General features: G+C 44.7%; 1 protein-coding gene across 4 annotated transcripts in view; it reads left to right on the forward strand.

The window, feature by feature from the left end:
- CUL1 (cullin 1) overlaps positions 1 to 18,124 on the forward strand; it is a 120,991-nt gene extending 102,867 nt beyond the window's left edge. For all 4 annotated transcript variants that reach the window (XM_057504864.1, XM_036915389.2, XM_036915390.2 and 1 more), the window contains 11 exons: positions 6,083 to 6,131; positions 6,504 to 6,635; positions 7,873 to 7,990; positions 8,986 to 9,062; positions 9,522 to 9,653; positions 11,779 to 11,871; positions 15,253 to 15,300; positions 15,380 to 15,462; positions 16,006 to 16,111; positions 16,531 to 16,644; positions 17,603 to 18,124. In XM_057504864.1, coding sequence (XP_057360847.1) covers positions 6,083 to 6,131; positions 6,504 to 6,635; positions 7,873 to 7,990; positions 8,986 to 9,062; positions 9,522 to 9,653; positions 11,779 to 11,871; positions 15,253 to 15,300; positions 15,380 to 15,462; positions 16,006 to 16,111; positions 16,531 to 16,644; positions 17,603 to 17,683 — 1,033 coding nt within the window. In that variant the 3' untranslated portion in view covers positions 17,684 to 18,124. The remainder of the gene's footprint in view (positions 1 to 6,082; positions 6,132 to 6,503; positions 6,636 to 7,872; positions 7,991 to 8,985; positions 9,063 to 9,521; positions 9,654 to 11,778; positions 11,872 to 15,252; positions 15,301 to 15,379; positions 15,463 to 16,005; positions 16,112 to 16,530; positions 16,645 to 17,602) is intronic.
- Positions 18,125 to 24,001: the final 5,877 nt, after the last annotated feature.

Raw genomic sequence — 24,001 nt, forward strand, 5'->3', positions numbered from 1 at the left:
TAGGGTAAATTCCTAGAAGTGGAATTCCTGGGTCAAATGGTATTTCTATTTTGAGTTTTTTGAGGAACCTCCATACTGCTTTCCACAATGGTTGAACTAATTTAATTCCCACCAGCAGTGTAGGAGGGTTCCCCTTTTTCCACATCCTCGCCAACATTTGTTGTTGTTTGTCTTTTGGATGGTGGCCATCCTAACTGATGTGAGGTGAAATCTCATTGTGGTTTTAATTAGCATTTCTCTGATGATTAGTGATGTGGAGCATATTTTCATGTGCCTGTTAGCCATCTGAATTTCTTCTTTGGAGAAGTATCTTTTCAGATCTTCTGCCCATTTTTTAATCAGATTATTTGCCTTTTGGGTGTTGAGGCACATGAGCTCTTGCATTCACGTATTTGTTCCATTTCAAGTTTACTTTTGTGTATGGAGTTAGACAGTAATCCAGTTTCTTTCTCTTACATGTAGCTGTCCAGTTTTGCCAACACCAGCTGTTGAAGAGGCTGTCATTTCCCCATTGTATATCTGTGGCTCCTTTATCATATATTAATTGACCATATATGCTTGGGTTAACATCTGGACTCTCTAGTCTGTTCCATTGGTCTATGGGTCTGTTCTTGTGCCAGTACCAAATTGTCTTGATTACTGTGGCTTTGTAGTAGAGCTTGAAGTCGGGGAGCATAATCCCCCCAACTTTTTTCTTCCTTCTTGGGATTGCTTTGGCTATTCGGGGTCTTTTGTGGTTCCATATGAATTTTAGAACTATTTGTCTAAGTTTGTTGAAGAATGCTGTTGGTATTTTGATAGGGATTGCATTGAATCTTTAGATTGCTTTAGGCAGGATGGCCATTTTGATAATATTAATTCTTACTACCCAAGAGCAAAGGATGAATTTCCATTTATTAGTGTCCTCTTTAATTTCAAGAGTTTCTTTAGGTTTCAGGATATAGGTCTTTTCACATCCTTTGTTGGGTTTATTCCTAGGTATTTTATTCTTTTTGATGCAATTGTGAATGGAATTTTTTCCTGATTTCTCTTTCTTCTAGTTCATTGTTAGTGTATAGGAATGCAACAAATTTCTGTGTATTAATTTTATATCCTGCAACTTTGCTTTAATTCAGTTCTAGTAGTTTTGGAGTGGATTCTTTAGGGTTTTTTAAGTACAGTATCATGTCATCTGCAAACAGTGACAATTAGACTTCTCCCTTACCAATGTGGATGCCTTTTATATCTTTGTGTTGTCTGATTGCCATAGACCAAGCGGGGAGAGTGGGCATCCTTGTCTTGTTCCCAATCTGAGAAGAAGAGCTTTCAGCTTCTCACTGTTAAGTATGATGTTGGCTGTGGGCTTGTCATATATAGTCTTTATTATGTTGAGGTATTTGCTCTCTATACACATTTTGTTGAGAGTTTTTATCATGAATGGGTGTTGAATTTTGTCAAATGCTTTTTCAGCATCTATGGAGATGATCATGTGATTTTTGTCCTTTTTATTGATATAGTGGATGATGTTGATGGATTTTCGAATGTTGTTATGATCCTTGCATCCCTGGGATAAATCCCACTTGATGAATTTTGAATTTTGAATTCAGTTTGCTAATATTTTATTGAGCATTTTTGCATCTATGTTCATCAGGGATATTGGTCTGTAGTTTTCTTTTTTGGCGGGGTCTTTGCCTGGTTTTGGTATTAGGGTGATGTTGGCTTCATAAAATGAGTTTGGAAGTATTCCCTCCTCTTCTATTTTTTTGAGAACTTTAAGGAGAATGTGTATTGTATCTTCTCTGAATGTCTGATGAAATTCAGCAGTGAATCTGGTCCGGGAGTTTTGTTCTTGGGTAGTTTTTTTATTACAGATCGAATTTCATTGCTGGTAGTTAGTCTGTTCAGATTTTCTGTTTCTTCCTTCGTCAGTCTTGGTAGGTTGTATTTTTCTAGAAATTCTTCCACTTCTTCCATGTTGTCGAGTTTGTTAGCATATAATTTTTCATAATACTCTCTAATAATTCTTTGTATTTCTGTGGTGTCCGTAGTGATTTTTCCTTTCTCATTTCTGATTCTGTTTATGTGTGTAGATTCTCTTTTTCTCTTTTAATAAGTCTGGCTAGGTGTTTATCTATTTTGTTTATTTTCTCAAAGAACCAGCTCTTGGTTTCATTGACTTTTTTTCTATTGTTTTATTCTTCTCAATTTTGTTTATTTCTTCACTGATCTTTATTATTTCCCTCCTTCTACTGACTCTGAGGCTCATTTGTTCTTCTTTTTCCAGTTTCAGTAATTGTGAATTTAGACTGTTCATTTGAGATTGTTTTTCCTTCTTTAAATAGGCCTGGATTGCTATATTCTTTCCTCTTAGACCTGCCTTCGCTGCATCCCACAGAAGTTGGGGCGTTGCACTGTTGTTTTCATTTGTCTCTATATATTGCTTGATCTCTGTTTTAATTTGGTCATTGATCCATTGATTATTTAGGAGCATGTTGTTAAGCCTCCATGTGTTTGTGAGCCTTTTTGCTTTCTTTGTACAATTCATTTCTCGTTTCATACCTTTGTGATCTGAGAAGTTGGTTGGTACTATTTCAGTGTTTTTGAATTTTCTGAGGCTCTTTTTGTGGCCTAGTATGTGGTCTATTCTGGAAAATGTTACGTGTGCACTTGAGAAGAATGTGTATCCTGCTGCTTTTGGGTGGAGTGTTCTATAGATGTCTGTTAGGTCCATATGTTCTAATGTGTTGCTCAGTGCCTTTGTGTTCTTACTTATTTCTGTCTGGTTGATCTGTCCTTTGGAGTGAGTGGAGTGTTGAAGTCTCCTAAAATGAATGCATTGCATTGTATTTCCCCCTTTAATTCTGTTAGTATTTGTTTCACATATGTAGGTGCTCCTGTGTTGGGTGCATAGATATTTATAATGGTTATATCCCTTGTTGGACTGAGCCCTTTATCATTATTTAATGACCTTCTTTATCTCTTACTACTTTCTTTGTTTTGAAGTCTGTTCTGTCTGATACAAGTACTGCAATACCTGCTTTTTTCTCCCTATTGTTTACATGAAATATCTTTCCATCCCTTCACTTTTAGTCTGTGTATGTCTTTGGGTTTGAATTAAGTCTCTTGTAGGCAGCATATAGATGGGTCTTGTTTTTTTATCCATTCAGTGACTCTATGTCTTTTGATTGGTGCATTCAGTCCATTTACACTTAGGGTGATTATCGATAGATACGTACTTATTGCCATTGCAATAAGTGGTTACCAAAGGTTCGAGGGCAGCTTCTTTACTACCTAGTAGTCTACCTTAGCTCACTTATTATGCTATTGTAAGCACAATCTGAAGATTCTTTTTTTCCCCTCTTCTTTTTCTTCCTCCTCCTCTCTTTATATGTTAGGTGTCATATTCTGTACTCTTTGTGTATCCCTTGACTGACTTTGTGGGTAGCTGATTTGATTTTGCATTTGATTAGTGTTTAGTTGGTCTACTTCCTTTGCTGTAGTTTTATTTTCTCTGGTGACAGCTATTTAGTCTGAGGCACACTTCCATCTAGAGCAGTTCCTTTAAAATACACTGTAGAGGTGGTTTGTGGGGAGTAAATTTAATCAACTTTTCTTATTTGGGAATTGTTTAATCCCTCTGTCAAATTTAAATGATAATCTTGCTGAGTAGAGTATTCTTGGTTTGAGGCCCTTCTGTTTCATTGAATTGAATATATCATGCCATTCCCTTGTGGCCTGTAGGGTTTCTGCTGAGAAGTCTAATGATAGCCTGATGGATTTTCCTTTGTAGGTGATCTTTTTTTCTCTCTCGTGGGTGCTTTTAATACTCTGTCCTTTTCCTTGAACTTTGCCTTTTTAATTATTATATGTCTTGGTGTTGTCCTCCTTCGGTCCCTTGTTTTGGGAGATCTGTGGACTTCCATGGCCTGAGAGACCATTTCCTTCCCCAGATTGGGGAAGTTTTCAGCAATTACTTCTTCAAAGACACTTTCTATCCCTTTGTCTTTCTCTTCTTCTTCTGGTATCCCTAGAATGCGAATATTATTCCGTTTGGATTGGTCACACAGTTCTCTTAATATTCTTTCATTCCTGGAGATCCTTTTTTCTCTCTCTGCCTCAGCTTCTCTGATTTCTGTTCCATTCACTGCCTCCTCTACCTCACCCAATCTGCTTTTAAATCCCTCCATTGTTTGTTTCATTTCGGTTATCTCCCTGCTGAATTCATCCCTTAGCTCTTGAATATTTTTCTGTAGCTCCATTAGCATGTTTATCAGTTTTATTTTGAATTCCTTTTCAGGAAGATTGGTGGTTTCAGTCTCACTGAGCCCTCTTTCTGGTGTTTGAGGGGTTTTGGATTGAACATGTTCTTCTACCTTTTCATAGTCCTTGAGCTTTGGGAGTGGTCGCCAGTGAGTGGTGCGGGTGTCAGCTGGGAGGACAAAGTCCCTTCCTGCTTGTCAGTCCCCGTGCCCGTCTCCACTGTCTGTGCTGGTTAACTGCGTGCAGGGAGCAGCTTCTGGGTTTAAAACTGCCGTGGGCTGGGTGGCCCTCAGGATGGCCTAGGGCGATGGGGGGTTGCAGGCAAGCGGTGCGTGTGTCTGCCGCGAAGACAAAGCTCTTTCGTGGCTCCCGGTCTCAGCGCCTGTCTCCACTGTCTGTGCCAGTCAACCACGCACAGGGAGCAGCTTCTGGGTCTGAGCCGGTTAGCCGCACACAGGGAGAAGCCTCTCCGTTAAGCTGTGTGGTTGCTGTAAGGGGGGGCGGCCCTCCAGCTGGTCTGTAGCAATGGCATGGACAGCCGGTTTGCACGCAGGTGCTGGCACAGAGGAAGGAGTAGCAGGCTGCTTATCGCAGTGAGTGGTCTCGGGGCTGCGTTGCCAAGCAGTGGGGGGTAGGGCCCCTGAAACTCCTGAAAGTTCCCAACCTGCTGGGCTGAGTGTGCCAGGATGATTTTGTCCACCTGTTCCTTCCCCTAAACCCTTGCCCCTTTAAGACTTTTAAAGCGCCTGCTTCTCTTTTGTCCCAGGGCAGCCGGTTGTGGGAACCTGTTTGAAGTCTTAGTCTCAGACTTTGCTTTTCAACCCCTCCAATCTCCAGAGCACCATGCAAAGTGGGTCTGTGCTCCTCGGGCAGATTTCTTCGGCTGGGTATTTAGCAGTCCCGTGCTTCCACTCCCTCACCGCTCTGATTCTTTTCCTCCCACCAGTGGGCTGGGGTGGGGGGAGTGCTCGGGTCCCACCAGGTCAGTGCTTTTTACCTTACCTTTTCCTTGAGATGTTGACTTTTCCCAGATGTAGACTGGCTGGTGTACTGTTACTTCTGGTCACTCTTTTAGGAATAGTTGTATTTGTTATATTTTCGAAATATATGTGATTTTGAGAGATTTCTGCCACACTACTCATGCCACCATCTTTTTTCCTCCTCTTCTTAAGCAGTAGCACTTTAGAGCTTGTTTGGTAACTGGATCATTTTTTGTGAATTTATGGAGGTCTCCTCTTTGAAGGACTCTTGTAGTTAAAGCCTTAAAAATTCATTACCCTGAAATCACCTTTGAATGAATATTTGTCCATAGTATCAGATGAATCAATCATTTGTTAAAAAGACATCCATCTGTTGTGTAGACCTAACTACAAATGGAAGGCAACATTTCAGTAGTACTTTAAACCTTTTCATGATCTTTCATTATTAGGTCATTAAAAAGAAACTATATGCCTTTTTGTTTTTATAAAGCTACCTTAAAGCATATTATAGAAAGCAGTTAGAAAAGTGAAGCATGTTAACTTATATTTAAATGGATTATCTTAAAGGAAAACTTCATTCAAAATGTTTTTTGGGAACTTTTTATAAATATCTTCTGTTGATTTCATCTTGGATATTCTAAATGGTCATTTCATAATGTATTCTTCCATGGTAGAGTTAGAAGATTGCCAAATTGCCATAGGTAAGAAAAGTTAAGCCTCCCTTGTCCGACATACTAAATCTAAAGAGAACTGATCGTTTGTTCAAAACCACATTCTGACATGTTAGTTTGACTGAGTGGTGCTTGTTGATTGAAAGTTTTCTGATGTCTTTTAAAACACTGTACCTTTTTTAAAAATTCCAGTTCCAAGAACCCAGAAGAAGCAGAACTAGAAGATACCCTCAATCAAGTGGTAAGGTGCTTAGTAATCACAGTAGTTTTCAGTAGCCATTCATCTGACAAGTTGTTTTAAGGTTACTTATATAGGGCATTTGAAATGTGAAAAGTAACAGAATAATTTATTTCATTGTGAATCTATGGTTTTATTCCCTAATTCAATCATTAATTTTAGCATTTGTACTTTCCTCACTAGTACTAAGTCTAGACCAGTTCCACGTGATTTAAGGGGCTGATGGCCGTATTTAAGGGCTGTGGGGTGGAATTTGTTGCCATTATGAACACTGGCATGCAGGGCCAGACCAAACAGAGCACGTGCTGATTTCTGGCATGTGTTTGGTGACAGGATATAAATGCATTAAGTGTGTTGTCTTGGTGCCTTTGCTAGATGGTGGTCTTCAAGTACATAGAGGATAAAGACGTGTTTCAGAAGTTCTACGCAAAGATGCTGGCCAAGAGACTCGTTCATCAGAACAGCGCCAGTGATGATGCTGAAGCAAGCATGATTTCAAAGTTGAAGGTAATTGTGATGTTCTCCTGAACGATTCCAGTTTTTAAGTCACTATTGAATAAGTTCTTGGTTTCTCCAGGTTGTCTGTTGGGCAGAGCTGATCATCAGTAGATGATGAGTTGTGTAGTATAAGTTCTGCTTATCCATAACTGAAAACCTACCTCAAGTTCTGTAACAAGTCCACACCTCCCCCCCGGGGCCTCCAATGCTTCCCCAGCCCCTCCCACTGCCTTTGGGGCCGGCTGGGCCCCTCAGGCCTGGCTGTGTTCTGCTCTCCAACCAGGCATCTTCTGCCTCAGCTCTGCCTTCCCTCATCACAATTGCTCAGTGGCTCGGCCCATACTCATATTTTGTTGGCTTTGAGTCGGTTGGGTGTTTTGTTTTGTTCTGGGTTTAGTTAACTGTCTATAACTGTATCTACAGGAGGACGGGAAAGCCTCAGTGTTACTTGGCTACTGTAGTTATTTCTGTATTCAACTGCCCCTGCCCTTGGCCTGCATTTATTTGTTACTTGCAGGCCCATCAGGTGCAATTACATGAAAGCATATTTCACTTTGATCTGAAATTAGTTATGTGGGTGTCTTACTCTGCTTGCTCTGCTATAACAAAATGCCCCAGACGGGGCGCTGAAACAACAGGAATCTGTTCTCGTGGTTCTGCAGGTGGCAGAAGGCCAAGGTGAAGGCCCTGGCCCGTTCAGCTCTTGGCAGGGACTCTCTTGCTGACTTGGTGACGGCCACCCTTACAGTGTGATCGCGTGATAGGGGGGAAGAAGGCTCCTGGTCTCTTCTTATAGCAGCACTGATCCCACCACGAGCCTCCGAGAGCTCCATTTCCAAATACTGGGTATCCCACACTGGGCTTTAGGGCTTCTACAGAGGAATTTTGGGGAATACAGTTTGGTCCATAGTAGTGAATGAGAAACAGAAACATTACTTCATCTGTGTTCTCCCACAATGTCAGAAATCCTTGCTCTTAGGTGCTCAAATGATAGGTATGTGTTTGTAAAGACTTAACTGTTCAGATTACAACTATATATGGTTTATGACAGTACATTAATTTTAATCAGTGCACACATCTACTGTGAGATAAGTCACATGTTACTAGCTTTAGTGGTAGTTTCATGCAGTAGGTGATAGGTCATGTGTTGTGATCTCAGAGTCCCTTGTATGCATGTATATTTCTGTAGAGTTATATTGTGTAGAGATGTGTATTTCTATTATTAATAAGACTATTATCATTTCAGCAAGCTTGTGGTTTTGAGTACACCTCTAAACTTCAGCGGATGTTTCAAGACATTGGTGTAAGCAAAGATTTGAATGAGCAGTTCAAAAAGCACCTGACGAATTCAGAACCACTAGATTGTGAGTATCCAGTGTTTATAAGCTTCTTTTATAGGCAGTGTTCTCAGAGAAGTCAGTGTCCTTTATAGCAAACGAGAGATGCCGGAATATTCAGTTAGGCTGACGGATGCTTCATCAGAAATTCAAGGACAGACAGAAAGTTCCTCCCAAATGCCCCCTGCTCCTTCTGACTCCCATGTGACGCTAGGAGGTGACAGCCCCGAAGCATGTCGGCCTTTTCCAGGGACCCCAGTGCTGAGCACAGCTGGTTGGGACTTGGAGCTGCTGAGCTTGGTTCCAGGCCCTGAGCCCCAAACTTTCCAACTTGCTGATGTAGCTGCCCCAGTTGAGGGTTCCATGCAGTTTAATTTTTAATTTTTTTAACCTTAGTTTGGAGCCATTCTAGCTTTTTTTTTTTTTTTAATAATAAGAAACTGACTTGGCCGTACAGATAACAGAGTTAACTGACTGCAGACCTCATGGCTTCTGATCGGAGTTGGCGGTTAGGACAGGCTAGGTGCCAGGACTCATTCGCAGGAGGGCCAGCTGGGCTCCTGTTCAAGGTCTTTCTGCAGCAGGAGGATGGCAGATTAAATGACATCATCACTTGGTAATTTTATCTTTTTAAATGAGAAATGGGAATTTTATTTTCCCAAACTGGAAGAACCACTGTGCTGTTAAACGTGACGGTTGTGCTGGTGGACTTGCTGGTAGTCTTTTGTGCTAATGAGAATGTTACAATTTATACAGTGTATGTATTCTGTATATAGTGTGTGTTCACGGTAGTAGGCGCTTGAGGTGCTCACGGGGGGTTTTCATTTTCTGAGTGTGGGGCTCAAACGCCCTCTGTGCCTGCAGAGCTCAGGTGGCTGCGGGTGGCTGAAGTCACTCACGGCAGGAGACTGAAGTACGTGCAGCCTCAGGCTCTGACATGATCATTCTGAGATAGAAGAGAGGTGAGACTGTCACTAATTAGTCGTCTCCCTGCATTTGCACCCCCACTTGTGCGCCTCCAGTGGACTTCAGCATCCAGGTTCTCAGCTCCGGATCGTGGCCCTTCCAGCAGTCGTGTACGTTTGCCTTGCCGTCAGAGGTAGGATGGCTTTGCCTTCCGTCCGCTGGTGCTGAGTAGAACTGCCGAGCCGTCAGCATTAACCCACAGGAGGTCTGCAGAGGGCCTGCCTGCCGCGGGCCACGTGACACCATGGGGGCAGTGCCCTGGCACAGCAGCGGGCGGGGGTGGACCTAAAGGCTGGCCACCGCTGCCGACTCAGCAGAGCGTGGGTTTTGCTCTTAGACAGTAGAACCTAATTGCACTGTGATGAACATCATGATGGCACCTTCTCGTCTTCACATAGAAGCCATTTTTGGTTGTACCTTTAAATGCTTAAACTGGCTTGATGTGTAAGAGTCAAACACCTGACATCTGTATTTTACTTTTCTGTAATAAGCATTTTGCACTATAAACTTGGAACAGTGTCTGTTATTTAGAAATGCTGACTATGGAGTTTGCTAAAATATACATCCCTTTCAATGTTATCCTTTTATCCAGTTGGAACGAAGTTATCAGCGATTTACAGCTTTTTACGCTAGCCGCCACAGTGGCAGAAAACTGACATGGTTATATCAGCTGTCCAAAGGAGAATTGGTAACAAACTGCTTCAAAAACAGATACACTTTGCAGGTAAAATCACCTTTTTATTTTGGAATATATTTTCTTAAGTCTAAATGAAGACAAATTATAGAGGTTGGAATCCAGTGATTCATGCAACAGAATCTGGAGTTAAGCTTCTAGGAAAGTAGTGGTTAGACAGCATGGCTTTCTAGAGTCAGAGGAGCTGAATTCTAGTTCTTTCTGGGTAAGGGACAAGTTACTTAATGAAGCTGAGCCTCAGTTTTCTCCATAAAATGGGGATATTTGTGCTTCTACTTAGGAAACTGTATAGAAATTAAATGAAATATATTTATTTCATGAGCGTGTGGCACAGCATTAAGTATTCAGGCAGTAGCTTAAATTGCATTTCCATGTATTAATTATGATAACAGCCCTTTTCCTTTAACAAAGCAGGGTCACATTAATAACCCTCAGTTCCTACAACAGTTCTGAGCAGACATATTGATAATTGTATAGCTAACATTACACACTGTAATGTAACATTCTAACCTGTGTCCGCCATAGAGGAGAATCTGAGGCTCAGGTTAATTTAAGTGACTTTCTCTGAATCGCTGGTTTCTGCTCTACATTCCTTGTACGTAGTAAAACCAAGATCTCAGTGAAGGTCTTCTCCCTTAAGCAGTCCAGGTTCTTTCTACCTAAACTTTTGTATGGGGGTGGGAGGCTTCACAAGTAATTGCTTTGTTCTAATCTCTGAGATTTATTAAATCTTGAGCTTGTTAAAACAATTGTAGGTCTATTTTTCATTGTTAAGACACTTTAGACTGTTCTGTAGACTTAAGCTGCTGGTTAATTTAAACTGTCAGTAATTCTGTGATAAAGTAGTTAAAATGTATAGTATTCTGTTAAACCAGCCCCCAGAGGTCTTTATCAACTTGAATGTGGATTACCATACAGTTGAAATTTTGTTTTCTTTATCCCCAAATATACATAGTTCATACTTTAGCCCATAAAATGTGAGTGCCTTTGTCTGCCCAGTAGACAGCACTCCGCAGAGGAGTGCCGGCCTGGGTGAGGGGGCCGGGGGCAGACCGGCATGAGGCGGCAGTGCCCTGCCCTTGCCCTGCGCTTGTATTTCTGTTTAAAGTACAGACAAATAAGGTGCTTTTCTGGTTTTTTTTCTTTGATTCTTTAAATATTTTTATATCAACTTCATTGATAATTTACGTACAATAAAAGGCACCATTTTAAGTGTACAGTTTGAGTTACGGCAGACGGGCACATGGGTGGAGCATCATCAAGCTAGGGAGCATTCCTTTGGGCCTTGTTTTGTTCTGATTTTGGTCACTGCCCTCAGAGAGAGTACAGGCACCCCCCCTGCCTCTGGAAAGCCCTCAGACATCCCGGAGTCGTGCCCTTGCTCCCTCCCGTTGCGCATTTTGTGGGTTGGCATCCGTAAGTCTCCGGAAGCACCATTCTCTCTCGGAGGTACTAACTACGAGGCCTGCAGGGCCTGCTGGTTTCTGCTCCCATTGACTGAGGGCTTGCACGGCAGGCAGTGCTCTTCCTGGCTCCTGTTGCTGTGGATTGTGGAGCGGGAGAAGGGAGAGGGGTGCCCACGGAAACCATAGGAACAGCACCCCAGGCTCCCCCCGAGAATGAAACCTCCGTGGGTGTCCACTCCCTGGTACACCTAAGGAATCAGAACAGTGCGTACTGCCTGGCACTCGGGTTACTGAAAGCTACCTGAAACCATTTCATAGATAAAATTCAATACGCACGTTGTTTTATGTCAGTATGTACCAAAAGACAATTTCCCTTAGCAGTTATGTAAAAACAGATTTGAAGACTGAAGCTTCGTGCTTCTGTATAGACCAGCTGGGTGTGTAGTATTTATCTACATAAATGAGTGTGGTTGCATATGTAATGTTTATTTTACATAGATAAAACCTTTTAGAAGAAAATTCAAAATCATTCTGTTGTTTGAAAAGGTGCAAAATGACGTCTTCCAGGGAAACGTTGCCTTATAGTGGAATTGCAACACTTATTCCCTTTTAAATCTGCTTAATTTCTGCATCTGTTCGTAAGACTTGTTTTATAAATAATTTCTTCAAACTTAACGCTTTGTGTTTTGGGAGTTTTTTCCATGCATTTAAAATTTGCTTCTTTTTCTTTTATATGGGGGACCTCAAAGGCGTCCACGTTCCAGATGGCAATCCTGCTTCAGTATAACACAGAAGATGCGTACGCCGTGCAGCAGCTGACTGACAGCACTCAGATCAAGATGGTACCTCCCCCACCCCCACCTCTCCTCCATGTCACGTTGTGGTCTCCTTAGTTGTGTGCATGTTGTAGGGAATGTATGGGGGGTTTCGATTTGAAATAAGATTTGCCTCGTGGTTCTGGGCATTGTCTTATTCCAGGATTTTTATACATGTTTTAAAAAGCTTCGTTTTAAAACTCAGTATAATATACACCAGTACACGTGCATACAGACACACGTGACATGCTTTCCTCCTAGTCATTTGATATATTCTTATTTCATATTTCATATACATAAAATTTGTCATTTTAAAGTTCAGTGATTTTTCACAAGGTTGTACAACCACCCAATTCCAGAACATTTCCATTATCCCTAAAAGAAACCCAAAACCCATTCGCAGTGACTACCTTTGTCCCCTTCCTTTCCCCAGCCACTGACAACCACTGAACTTATTCCATCTCTGTGCAGTTGTCTCCTCGGACATTGCGCACGCGTGGAATCACCTTACGTGTCTCTCTCATCTGCCTCCTTCCACTAAGCATCGTGTTGGCGAGCTTTATCCATGTGGCTGCATGTGTCCACGTGGTTGCGTTCCAGGCTATGGATGGACCACATCTTGTTTGTCTGTTCATCAATTCCTGGACATTTGGATTGTTACAAACAGCACTGCTGTGACCATTCATGTACAAGTGTTTGTATGAACATATTTCAGTTCTCTTGGGTGAATGCTAGGTGTGGAATACAAGTCGTGATAACTATTTTATATTATTTGTGCTTAACTTTTTGAGGAATTGCCACACTGTTCCACAGTGGCTGCTCCAATTCCTGTTCTCACCAGCAGTATGTGAGGGTTCGTTTCTCCACATCCTCATCAACATTTATTTTCCTTTTGTTCTTTCTATTATAGCCATCCTAGTGAGTATAAAGTGGCATCTCATAGTGGCTTTGATTTGCATTTCCCTAATGACTAATAATTAATGACGCCTGTTTGTGTACTTATTGGCTATTTGTATGTCTTCTTTGGAGAAATGTCTATTCAGATCATTTGCCAGTTCTTTAATTGAGTTATTTGTCTTTTTATTGTTGAGTTATAAGAATTCTCTATATAGTCTGTATAGTAGGCCCTTATCAGATACATAATTTATAAATATTTTCATACCATTTTAGGTTGTCTTTTCATTTTCCACATGCATAGGTTTGATTTTGGTGAAGTCCATGTTATTTTTTTCGTCGCTTGTGCTTTTCGTATCATATCTAGTGGTGTCATATCTAAAGAACCATGTCTAATCCCAGTCAGCGGCTATTCTTGGGACCTGCAACTTTGCTCTGCCTCTTCAAGATTGTGTTGGGTTATTCTGGGTCCCTTGCATTTCCATATAAATTTCAGGATTAGCTTGTCCATTTCAGCAAAAGGCAATTAGAATTATGATAGGAATTGCGTTGAATCTGTAGATTGCTTTGGGGGGACAGTATTACTGTCTTAACAGTATTAAGTCTTCTAATCCATGAACATAATGTGTCTCCATTTATTTAGGTTATTCTACTTCTCTGGTTAAATTTATTCTTAAGCATTTTATTATATTTGATGCTATTATGAATGGAAGTGTCTGTTCACTGCTAGTGTACAGAAATCACTGTGTATTGATTTTGTGTGCTGCAGTCTTGCTGAACTTGTGCTAATAAACTTTTTTTGGTGGATTCTTTAGGGTTTTTTCTTTTTTTATGACAATCATGTAACCTGCAAGTACAGATGGTTTCCCTTCTTCTCTTCCTATTTGGATGCCTTTTATTTCTTTTTCTTGCCTGATTGCACTGGATACAGTCTCCAGTACACTGTCGAGCAGAGTGGTGAGAACAGGCATCTCTGTCTTGTTCCTGACCTTGGGAGAAAGCTTCCAGTTTTTCATCAAGTATCACAGTAGTTGTGGGTCTTTCTTAGATCTCTTTACTAGATTGAAGAAGTTCCCTTCTGTTCCTCATTTTTTTGGTATTTTTATCATGAAAGAATGTTGGGGTTTTGTTAAAATGTTTTTCCTTTTCTGTGGAGAGACTCCCTGCTTTTTGTCTGTTAATCTAAGGTGCATGACAATGACAGGCTTTCTCCCATTGCCACCCTTGCCCTCGGGTAAACCCTGTGTGGTCATGGTCTGTAATACTTCCAGTGCTGCTGGGTTTGGTCTGCTGGTTATTTTCTGGAGGATTTTTACCCGTAGTATTCCTAAGGGATATTGATCTGTCATTTTCTTGTGATGTTTTTGTCAGGTTTTGGTGTGTGGGTAATTCTAGCCTCATAGAACGTGGATTAGGGAAGTTATTTATTTTTCATTATGCTTCAGGGTAGTCCAAATCCATCTTCAAATCCTAACAAGGTGAATTTGCCCCTCAGCCCACAGGAGTCTTTCCTCACTGCCCCTTCCTCCCATCAGAGGGAGGGAGGAGGCGAGATTAGGGTGGAGGCTCCCCTTGCCCCCGGCTACCAGGCTGGGCTCTGGGCTCTGGGCTCCTGCTGTCCGGAGCGGACGGCACCATCAGTCTGCTCCTTGCCTGGCTTTCTAAGCCAGTCTCACCCATCGAGTGTGTCTCTGCCTTGTGGGGGCGCAGCAGCCCTCCTCCCACCCTGCTGGACACTCGCCGCTCAGGCAGGCGGCTCCTGAAGTGCAACCTCTGTCGTCCCTGATCCCCACGTATCCGGCAGTGTCCTCAACCTGTGTGGGGCTCTGGGCCCCTTACGAGACTCACGGCCTCTCACTTTACGGCTTTAACCTTGTGCCCGTGGACCAGAGCAGGTATCCATTAAGATGGGGTGAGCCTTCCGGTCCGCTGTGGCAGAGGGCTGCAGGGCTGCAGGAGGCCAGGGGGGCAGGTTGGGCTGACGGCACTGCCGCCATGGTAGGATCTTGAAGCTGTGCAGCCGAGGACACTGGGAAGGGAGAGCCCACCCTGGGGCCGGGTGAGAGACAGCCCCGAGGCACCGACGGGCTTAGAGTTCCCCAAAGGCAAGTGGACGGCAGGGTCGCCTGCCAGTGAGCCCTCGTGTCCATGTTCTTCCCGGTTCTGCTGAAGCTCTTCACGTCCCTTTTGTGGCGATCTGTGTCCAGGGTGTGCTGTCGGGCATCTGAGAGGTGAACAGGCTGCTGCAGGCTTAGTAATTAAAGAGGACAGTTCTACACGGTCTCTGATACTTATAACAGAATCACCCAGTTATTACTGGGTGATCAAGGCCAGAAAGGGATTGATTTCACTTTTAGAAGCAGGACCAGGGGCGCACCCCTCTTTCTCCCGGGTATGTACTTCTGTTTGGGTGACTGTCGCTTTCCTATGGAAAGGTGGACTATGGGATTGCCTGTGCTTTTTAATTGCAAAGAAAAATGCATTTTCTCTTCACCTTTTTCTCTTTAATTGCAGGACATTTTGGCACAAGTCCTACAGATTTTACTGAAGTCGAAGTTGTTGGTATGTTTGTGCACTTTTTATGTTAAACTACAAGACAGCCTTTTCCTGAGATTATATAGTAACAGTTGTTTTCTTACAGGTCTTAGAAGATGAAAATGCAAATGTCGATGAGGTGGAATTGAAGCCAGATACCTTAATAAAATTATATCTTGGTTATAAAAAGTAAGGAAAACCTAATAAGTAGATGACCCTAGACCACAGGCTTAGCCCTGAGACCCCAGTGCAGTGACGGCCCTCGCTGCCAGCACGGAGGCCATGAACTCGGCGTGGGGCGGCCAGCCTGGGCCGGAGCCAGCTGCAGGCCTCTCATTTCATTTAATGATCTGTGTTTCTCCATTTGATTCTTTTCAGTTTTTAATTTTATCTTCATTTAGCAAGTAAGTCTCCTTAAGTAGCTTTCCTAGAAAGTGTGAACTTTGGTGTCCAAGGTCTTGATTTTATTTCACTTGAAAAAATTTGGGAGAGCAAATTAGGGGACAGAATTTCCCTCATCAGATAGATTTCTCCAACAAATGTCCCGTTGCTGGCCAGGTGGGAGTCCGCCTGTGATGGAGCCACTCGGCGACGGGGAGGCAGGAGCGGCCTGCGCTCCAGCCTGTGTCTGGGGGAGCAGGGCACCTCCTAAAAATGGAGAATGGAAAGAAAGAAGCCTTTACTGCCTGTCTTTAAAACAGCAGTGATTGGTTTCCTCAATTTTCTTGACAGTAAGAAATTAAGGGTTAATATCAATGTGCCAATGAAAACCGAACAGAAGCAGGAACAGGAAACCACACACAAAAATATTGAGGAAGACCGCAAACTACTGATTCAGGTGCCTGCGCAGCGCACCCGCGCCGCGCTGCCTCTCGGGAGGGCGGCTCTGGGTGGCCCCGGGGCCCTGGGGAGGCTGCGGCTTGTGGGGGGGGGTTGCCAGGGCGGTGGGTGGTTCCACACGGTGGAGGAGAGCAAATAAATGTGAGGAGTTAGGATGGCAGGAAGTGGACGTGTTTGACGGAGGGGTTCGTGTGGCTTTGAAAATGAAATGTTCTTAAATGCTTCTTATAGTTGGGTTCGATGATTTAAATGGCTCGTGAGAGCACAGCCCCTTGACATGTAATGCTAGAGTGAGACCCGGGCCGCGGTGCCTGTTCTGACCCCCCAGCCCCGGGCGGACAGGACCTCCGGCTGCTCGCTGTTGGCAGCGAGCGCTTGAAACTCCCTTAAACCCGTTTGCCCCCCTCCGGGCACCAGGCGGCGATCGTGAGGATCATGAAGATGCGGAAGGTCCTGAAGCACCAGCAGCTGCTCGGGGAGGTGCTGACGCAGCTGTCCTCGCGCTTCAAGCCGCGCGTCCCGGTCATCAAGGTACGGGGAGTGTCCACAGGGGCGCCCGCTTGCGGTTTTAAGAGAGAAAAGATGCAACAGAAAGTAGGCTGGCGATGTCCGTGAAGGCAGGACCTGGCGCATTCCCGTGCAGTAGATTTCTAGACAAGAAAATAGGCCTGATGTTTAAAGTTTTTACCGAAATGAATATACAGAGACGTGCACAAATCCCAAGTGTTCATCTTGCTGATTTTCTCAAAAGTCAACACGCTTGTCCATCAGACACCCAGGCCAGGAGTCAGAATGCGACCGGCCTCCCAGAAGCCTCCCCGTTGGCTCCTTCCCGGCCGCGGGTGACCGCCGCCGGGCCGACACCAGAGAGCACTGGGCCTGCTTGGGGGCTCCAGAGGGGCGTCTCCAGTTCTCGCCCTGCTGGGCCTGCTAAGAACATGCCCGCCTGCACGCTCGGCACTCCTGCGTGAGCCGCCGCGGCTCCTGGAGGCCGCCATTTGGCTCCACTCTAGTTGGGATTGTTTAGAATAGAAACACTTTTTGAAACCACTTGGGTAAACAGCAGCAGTGAGGGCCCCGGAGGGAAGCGGCTGGCGGTTGACGCCCAACAGCCAGGGGGCTGTGGCTCCCGGGGTTGCCTTTAGCCCAGGAGCCTGTTTGTGCAGAGCCCCCAGGTGTCCTGGCCCCTGCTAAGGATGCCTGGCGCACAGCTGAGGGTGGGAAGAGCTTCAGGCCCTCCGGGCTTTTGCCCCTGAGCCAGTGCCCGGCTGGGAGGCCCGGCTCTGCAGAGGACTCAGTCAGGGGGGCGGGAGGGGAGGGAGCTGTGCCTGGGCTGCCCGGGAGGGAAAGGGGTGCAGAGTGAATTTGCTCCTCACAGAGCTCGAATTGGGAAGAGTCCCTGGTGAGGATGGCCAGCCTCTGTTCTGATAATAAATGTGTTTTTCTAATCCGTTCACTATCTCTTCCCTTTTTTTAAAATAATGCCCAGAAATGCATTGACATTCTGATCGAGAAAGAATATTTGGAGCGAGTTGATGGTGAAAAGGACACCTACAGTTACTTGGCTTAACCCTTCTAGCAGGGTCTGCCTGTGCGACCCACCGCAGACAGCTGGAGAGAATGAGAACAACTCAAGCTCATAGAAGCCAGCCTGCCGCCATCTGGACCTCCCTTTCTCAAACTGAGACCAAGACTCCCATCAGCTGGTCTCAGACACACGTCAGAACTGCTCAGGATTGATACATTTCAAGTCTGTAAATATGGACACCAAGGCCATTTAACCTAATTTAAGAACAGGGGAATCGAACCTTCCATGCTGAGGGCTGCATGCTACTGCATTTAAATCAACACATTGGCTCCATGATTAACAGCTGCCGCCTCGGGCAGCACTTAGAATGTTGGCAGCACTTTGAGGGCAAGTCGGAACGGACCCATGTGTAATCTGCTATGAAAAACCATTTGTATAGTGTGTTTCATTTTTTAATGTGTGAAAATAAAGAAAATTAAAGGATTTATGTACAAGTCGCATTTGGTTTTGTTTCAAGTTTTACTAATTTCTATATGTAAATAAAAGATACGATTGTGCAAACTGATATTCCCAGTGTCTTCCTGTAGTCTGAAAGGCTGCATTCTTTTAGACTGAATAATTTTTTAAGATCTTTAGAATTTTTAAAGTCAAAGGACAGAAGACATTTTAAGATCTTAAAAATTTTTCGAAGATCTAAGCCCCCTTGTCCTTTGTTCCCCAGACGCGCATGCTCATTTGTGACTTCACTCAGCGACTTGAATGCAGCCTGTGAGATTCAGTGCCCACGTGTTGGTTCTATTTGACACACGTAAGGACTGAGTGGGGTAATATACTAACAACCTGACACAGGAAATAATATCCCGGTTCACACATGGGGAAATTGAGGCAAGGGGCGTTGCCACTAGTAAGTAGAAGAGCTGGGATTTGAATGTGGCAGCCCAGCCTGGGGACCACACTCCCTACCACTCGCTGCTGAGTCTGGAAAAGTCCACAGAGCAAGTGCTTATACTTGAAGATGCACCTTTGTTCAGGCTCTAACCAGCACTACAAGGAGCAGCAGTCTAAGACGAGCCCGTCTGCTCTCCTGGGACAACTCCCTGGACGAGGAGGGTGGCCAGGAGCGGCCCGGCTCCCACACAGGCAGTTCAAGAGCCGGAAGCTTTGTTTCTCAGGCGCCCGCGGGTCAGTTGGACAGCAATCTCGGCTGTTAGGAAAGTGGCTGCTCTGGAGGGGAGAGAGTGTTGGCCTCAGTCTGTCCCCTGAAGGAGGACAGACCCCAGGCCAGGGGTCCTGGTGCACCGCACTCTGCTCCCAGCACTGGTACGGCCCCCCCGGAGAATTGAGTCACAGGGAACCACATCCCGGTCTGCACCTCATTTCCTTTGTTCGCAGTCTCGTGGTTGACAGTTCGTCCCCCTGTGCAAACACTCTCCAGCCAAAGGACAGAACGGAGGTGGCGGCCGAGACCCTGCAGGAGGGCTCAGCTCTGCGGCGTGGCTCCCAGCCCGTGGCTCCCGGGCCCAGTGGTGAGTACGTGCAGATTCCTCATCGAGCTAACCTACCACCGGTGGGTCGAGGTTTCAGAAGTGGGAGAAAGCAGAGCTGAAGGAGTCAAAGTGAAGTTCCTGGAAAGTTCTTGCACTTAGGTAAGTTTTAAAAGTTAAAGGCTGTGCTCTTAAAGCACTAAACTATGTTTTCTACCTTTATCTTGCATCTACCTACCACTTCAGCATTTTATTAAAAATAATAACAACAACAAGGGAGAAATGTGGGATTCACATATAAATCAAGTATAAAAATCAAACTAATAATCATATTTGACCTGATTGTTTGTAGTTCATAATGTATATGAAGTTTCTGTGATGGCTGCCCTTGCACTGTTCACCATGTAACTTATTCACTATGTAAGAATTTGTTCACCATGTGAGAACTTGTTCGTTATGCTTCAGAAGATTGGAGACTGTTGAGAATTAGGCTTGGGGTTGATTAATGATTGTGCATTGAGTCCCCTATACAGAGTTTTATTGTTGTTAACAACCACTTGATCAATAAATATGAGAGATGCCCTCTAAAAAAAAAAAAAAGTTAAAGGCTATGTATGGTTCCCACCCTTTTAGAATATTGTCTTTTTCGAACAGCCTTATAAAGATGCCCGGCATATAAGCCGCGCAAAGGAGTGCCTGCCGCCCAAGGACTCTCCTCCCTCGGCCAGGGAGGCCCCGCCTGCTCCCGCTCCTGCCCCGACCGGACCCCACGACGGACGGGACAGACGCGCTGCAAAGCGCACAGAGCCACGCCAGAACTTGTGTTGAGGGTGGGAAATATTTGAATGACATCTTGCTGGGATCTCGAGTTTATTCAGGATGAAGACTGCCCTTGGGTAAGTGTCAGGGAGCTCAGGTCAGTGACCTGAGGGGCAGTCGGTCAGGGATCCCTTAGCCTCGAGTCCCATGCTCCGTGCCCGCCCCCCGCCCATTAGGTAAATGTTACCATTTAACGGGTGGAAAGAGAACACAAGGTTGTCCAGGAGACTCCGTTCCTTAGATGTTAACTGTTTTTCTAAGAAATGGGAAGTCATTTTGCCCAGAATGTACTTTTCAGGAAGACCTGAGTAGCAGTCTTCTGAGGCTGCATGGAGGAAGGGGCCCAGGAGCTGTCAAACCCTCTGGGGGCCTGCGCCTGCAGGTCTACCCCGGGGGGAGCATTGGTGACAAAACTGGTACAACCCACCTGAGTTTCAGTTGCCCACGTTCCACTGTGGGTGCTGTGGCTTGAGGAAACCACTTCCTCTCCCTTGGGGAGGAGACGGGAAGGTGGGATAGCCTTGGGTGGGCGGGGGAGGCCCTCGGGTGGGGCTGTTGCCAGACAGGCCCGTGGCCTTCAGTACCTTTGAGAGAGAGCAGCCAGGATGGTAAACATGGGCCCCTAAGCAGCAGGTCAGGGGACCAAAGGGCACCTGGAATTCAAAGCAGTTTTATTGACCGAACAGTTAATGATGGCCTACGTCCTTGCTGAACACTGGCATCTAATTTCCCTTTGAAAAAAATTTAGGTGTTGCCATACCAATGAAAAATCAAACATGCTAACCTGCATTTGAATTGAATCCCCTTTACTAAAGACACTTTTTTCTTTTTTTAAGGAATCACATTAACTTGGCTGTGTGGATTAAGTGACTTGAGTGTATATACCTGAATCATATCTTTCCAGTTCATGCATCCATCCGGCGGCAGGCCAAGCAACGATTTCATCATAACAGGTGAGTGGACTTTCTTTAAACCACTTTATGGGGTATGGTTGACATACAAAAGGCTGTGCATGCCTGCTGTACTGGGCCTCTTCTAATACTGGGGGTTCTGCACACCCCTCACTGGGACTCTTTCCAACAAAGGATTGCAAGCATTTACTTCAGCTAATTCCAGTAGGTCCAAAGTTCATGCAACTTCAACCAATACTTAGGTCCCTTCACAATGTTCACATTAGGGACCTACATTGGCCCATTTACAAGTGTAAATTCCACAATTTGTTGGTTCACATTGATGGACTTTTCATGGACATGGGGGGCAGCTGTGAACACCTTGGGCAAAAGGTGGAACTCAGGCCCCCAAGTCACTGAGTGGATACACTCAAGGCTGGAGACTGAATGAGCCAGACAATAATGAGAAATTAGCAGTTTCTAGGTAGATAATTGTAATTTTTAATAAGTTAGAGTATTAACTGAAAATAACTTTGACAAGCAGGTCAGTGTTAGTTCATGGTGCCCTCAAACCTGCCTGCAGTGTTAGTCCGGGGGTGAGGTGCTGCCTGGGCGCGGCCGTCCAGCCTCTTACAGCCACTGGCCACCTTCCTGCGGTTTTCTGGCCATTGGGAGAAAAGGCTTCAAGGGATCAGACAGACCAACAGGCAAACTGTTGGGCTGTCGTCATCCTTCATGATATGTAATACTCCTGAACCGTCTGTATCCTGATACGGTACTTAGCTCTTTGTATTTGTCCTGCTTGGCTCTGCATTTTCTCTGGTAGAGAAGTAAACCCCAGGCTCACACACACCCAGGAGGGGGGGCTCTTGGGCTGTGTGGGAGAGCAGTTTTTAAACTTCACTTTTTTCCCAGATTTTCTTTGCTAATTGGGTGTTTGAATACTTTATATGTCCAGCTCTGGGCTTTTCCCTCATTATAAATAAAGGAAAATCTAAAGCACAGTGGATCTGATTAAGATGTCCTTCATCAAATGGGAACATGTTGCATATTTGAGCAGAATCTTCATGAAGCTGCTGAATAGGACACTGGAGAGGCACATTTTAAATCCAGGTACAAAAAGCTTGCTGTTCATTAAGAATAAGCAGATGTCCAAAAGACAAACAACAACAAATGTTGGCGAGGTTGTGGAGAAAGGGGAACCCTCCTACACTGCTGGTGGGAATGTAAACTAGTTCAACCATTGTGGAAAGCAGTATGGAGAATGCTCAAAATAGAAGTACCATTTGACCCAGGAATTCCACTTCTAGGAATTTACCCTAAGGATGCAGCACTCCAGTTTGAAAAAGACAGATGCACCCCTATGTTTATCGCTGCACTATTTACAATAGCCAAAATATGGAAGCAACCTAAATGTCCATCGGTAGATGATTGGATAAAGAAGATGTGGTACATATACACAATGGATATTATTCAGCCATAAAAAGAAAAGAAATCCTGCCATTTGCATCAACATGGATGGATCTAGAGGGTATTATGCTCAGTGAAATAAGCCAGGTGGAGAAAGACAAGTACCAAATGATCTCACTCATCTGTGGAGCATAAGAACAAAAGAAAACTGAAGGAACAAAACAGCAGCAGAATCACAGAACCCAGGAATGGACTAACAGTTACCAAAGGGAAAGGGACTGGGGAGGATGGGTGGGAAGGGAGGGATAAGGGCGAGAAGAAAAGAAAGGGGGCATTATGAGTAGCATGTATAGTGTTGGGGGGGCATGGGGAGGGCTGTGCAACACAGAGAAGACAAGTAGTGATTCTACAGCATCTTACTACACTGATGAACAGTGACTGTGAAGGGGTATGTGGGGGGGGACTTGGAGAAGGGGGGAGCCTAGTAAACATAATGTCCTCCATGTAATTGTAGATTAATGATACCAAAAAAAAAAGAATAAGCAGATGGTGCTCAGACTGGCTCCTCTCCATCAACACCCCTCTTATTTATTGTCTTGATGATGCATTTAGGTTTCAGGTGTATAAATAAGCAGAACCTCCCAAGACTTGAGGACCCACCTCCTGGCTGTTCACAGCTGGGGACAGGTTGGGAGCTGTTACCAGTAGAAAGGTGTGGCTGGAATGAGCCGCCCATTAGTAAACACTGTTGGGGTAGAAATCACGTGGGGTCCTGCGCAGGCACTATACGGAAATGGGCTCCTTTCATGCTGAAGGCCAAGGGCAAGCCCTGCGATTACTCTGCGTGCCAGTGAGCAGCCACCAGCGGAGCGTACGGCCCGTTACCAGGGGAGAAGCGTCATCGGAGACGCCATATAGCAGCACTGTCCTCCAACCTCAGTGTGGCAGAGAACGAGTAACACAGGATCACCACCTAAGGCCAGGTCTTTCTGTCGCCAAAGCTAAGGGGCAGATTTTTTTCATTTAGGGCTCACAGCACTAAGGCTTGTGCATCAATGCAACAGAAACCAGTCTTGTCAGTGTGTACATAATTGGAATGAATGGTAAGTTTTTAATTCTTGCATCAAATATTCACATTATAAACATTTTACCTAACTCTAGAAAAGGCACCCACCCACCACAGACCGATACAGCTGTTTTGAGGGTTACTCACAATAATGCTGTTTGAAAGTTACGCTGCTGCTCCGAGAGACAAACAGCACAGTCATAAGGTGGCCAGGGAGCAAGCACCCCACTCCCTTGATACTTTTAAGGGTTTTAACCCCTTTGTTCAAGATGTAAAATTGGTTTGGTTATAGGAATCCCGTTTACATAACTGCATTTCTAAAGGACTGTATCTAGACTAATGGAATTCAGAGCTGAAGAGGCTTAGAGATTCCTGGCTCAGCTCATTTTATGTGTGGAAACCTGCAGAATGAGGCCTAGAGGTGTCATATGCCGGGCCACTCAGCCGACTGGAACCTGCCCTGACCCTATCTCAGGAGGCAAGTGGTGTTATTCAATTACGGATATAATCAATATCAATATTATAATCAGGCAGATAATCAATTGGGTATGTTGTGTGTAAATACAGATTATAATTAAATAGCAACCAAGAGTCAGAGAATGATAACTAAAAACCCGAGTTACATGTGGGTCTGTTTTCCCAGTGGAGACACAGCCCTGTTCCCAGGCTGCTGATGAGGCTGTGTGACAGA

Source organism: Manis pentadactyla, chromosome 7 (assembly GCF_030020395.1).
Source record: "Manis pentadactyla isolate mManPen7 chromosome 7, mManPen7.hap1, whole genome shotgun sequence".
Classification (NCBI taxonomy): domain Eukaryota; kingdom Metazoa; phylum Chordata; class Mammalia; order Pholidota; family Manidae; genus Manis; species Manis pentadactyla.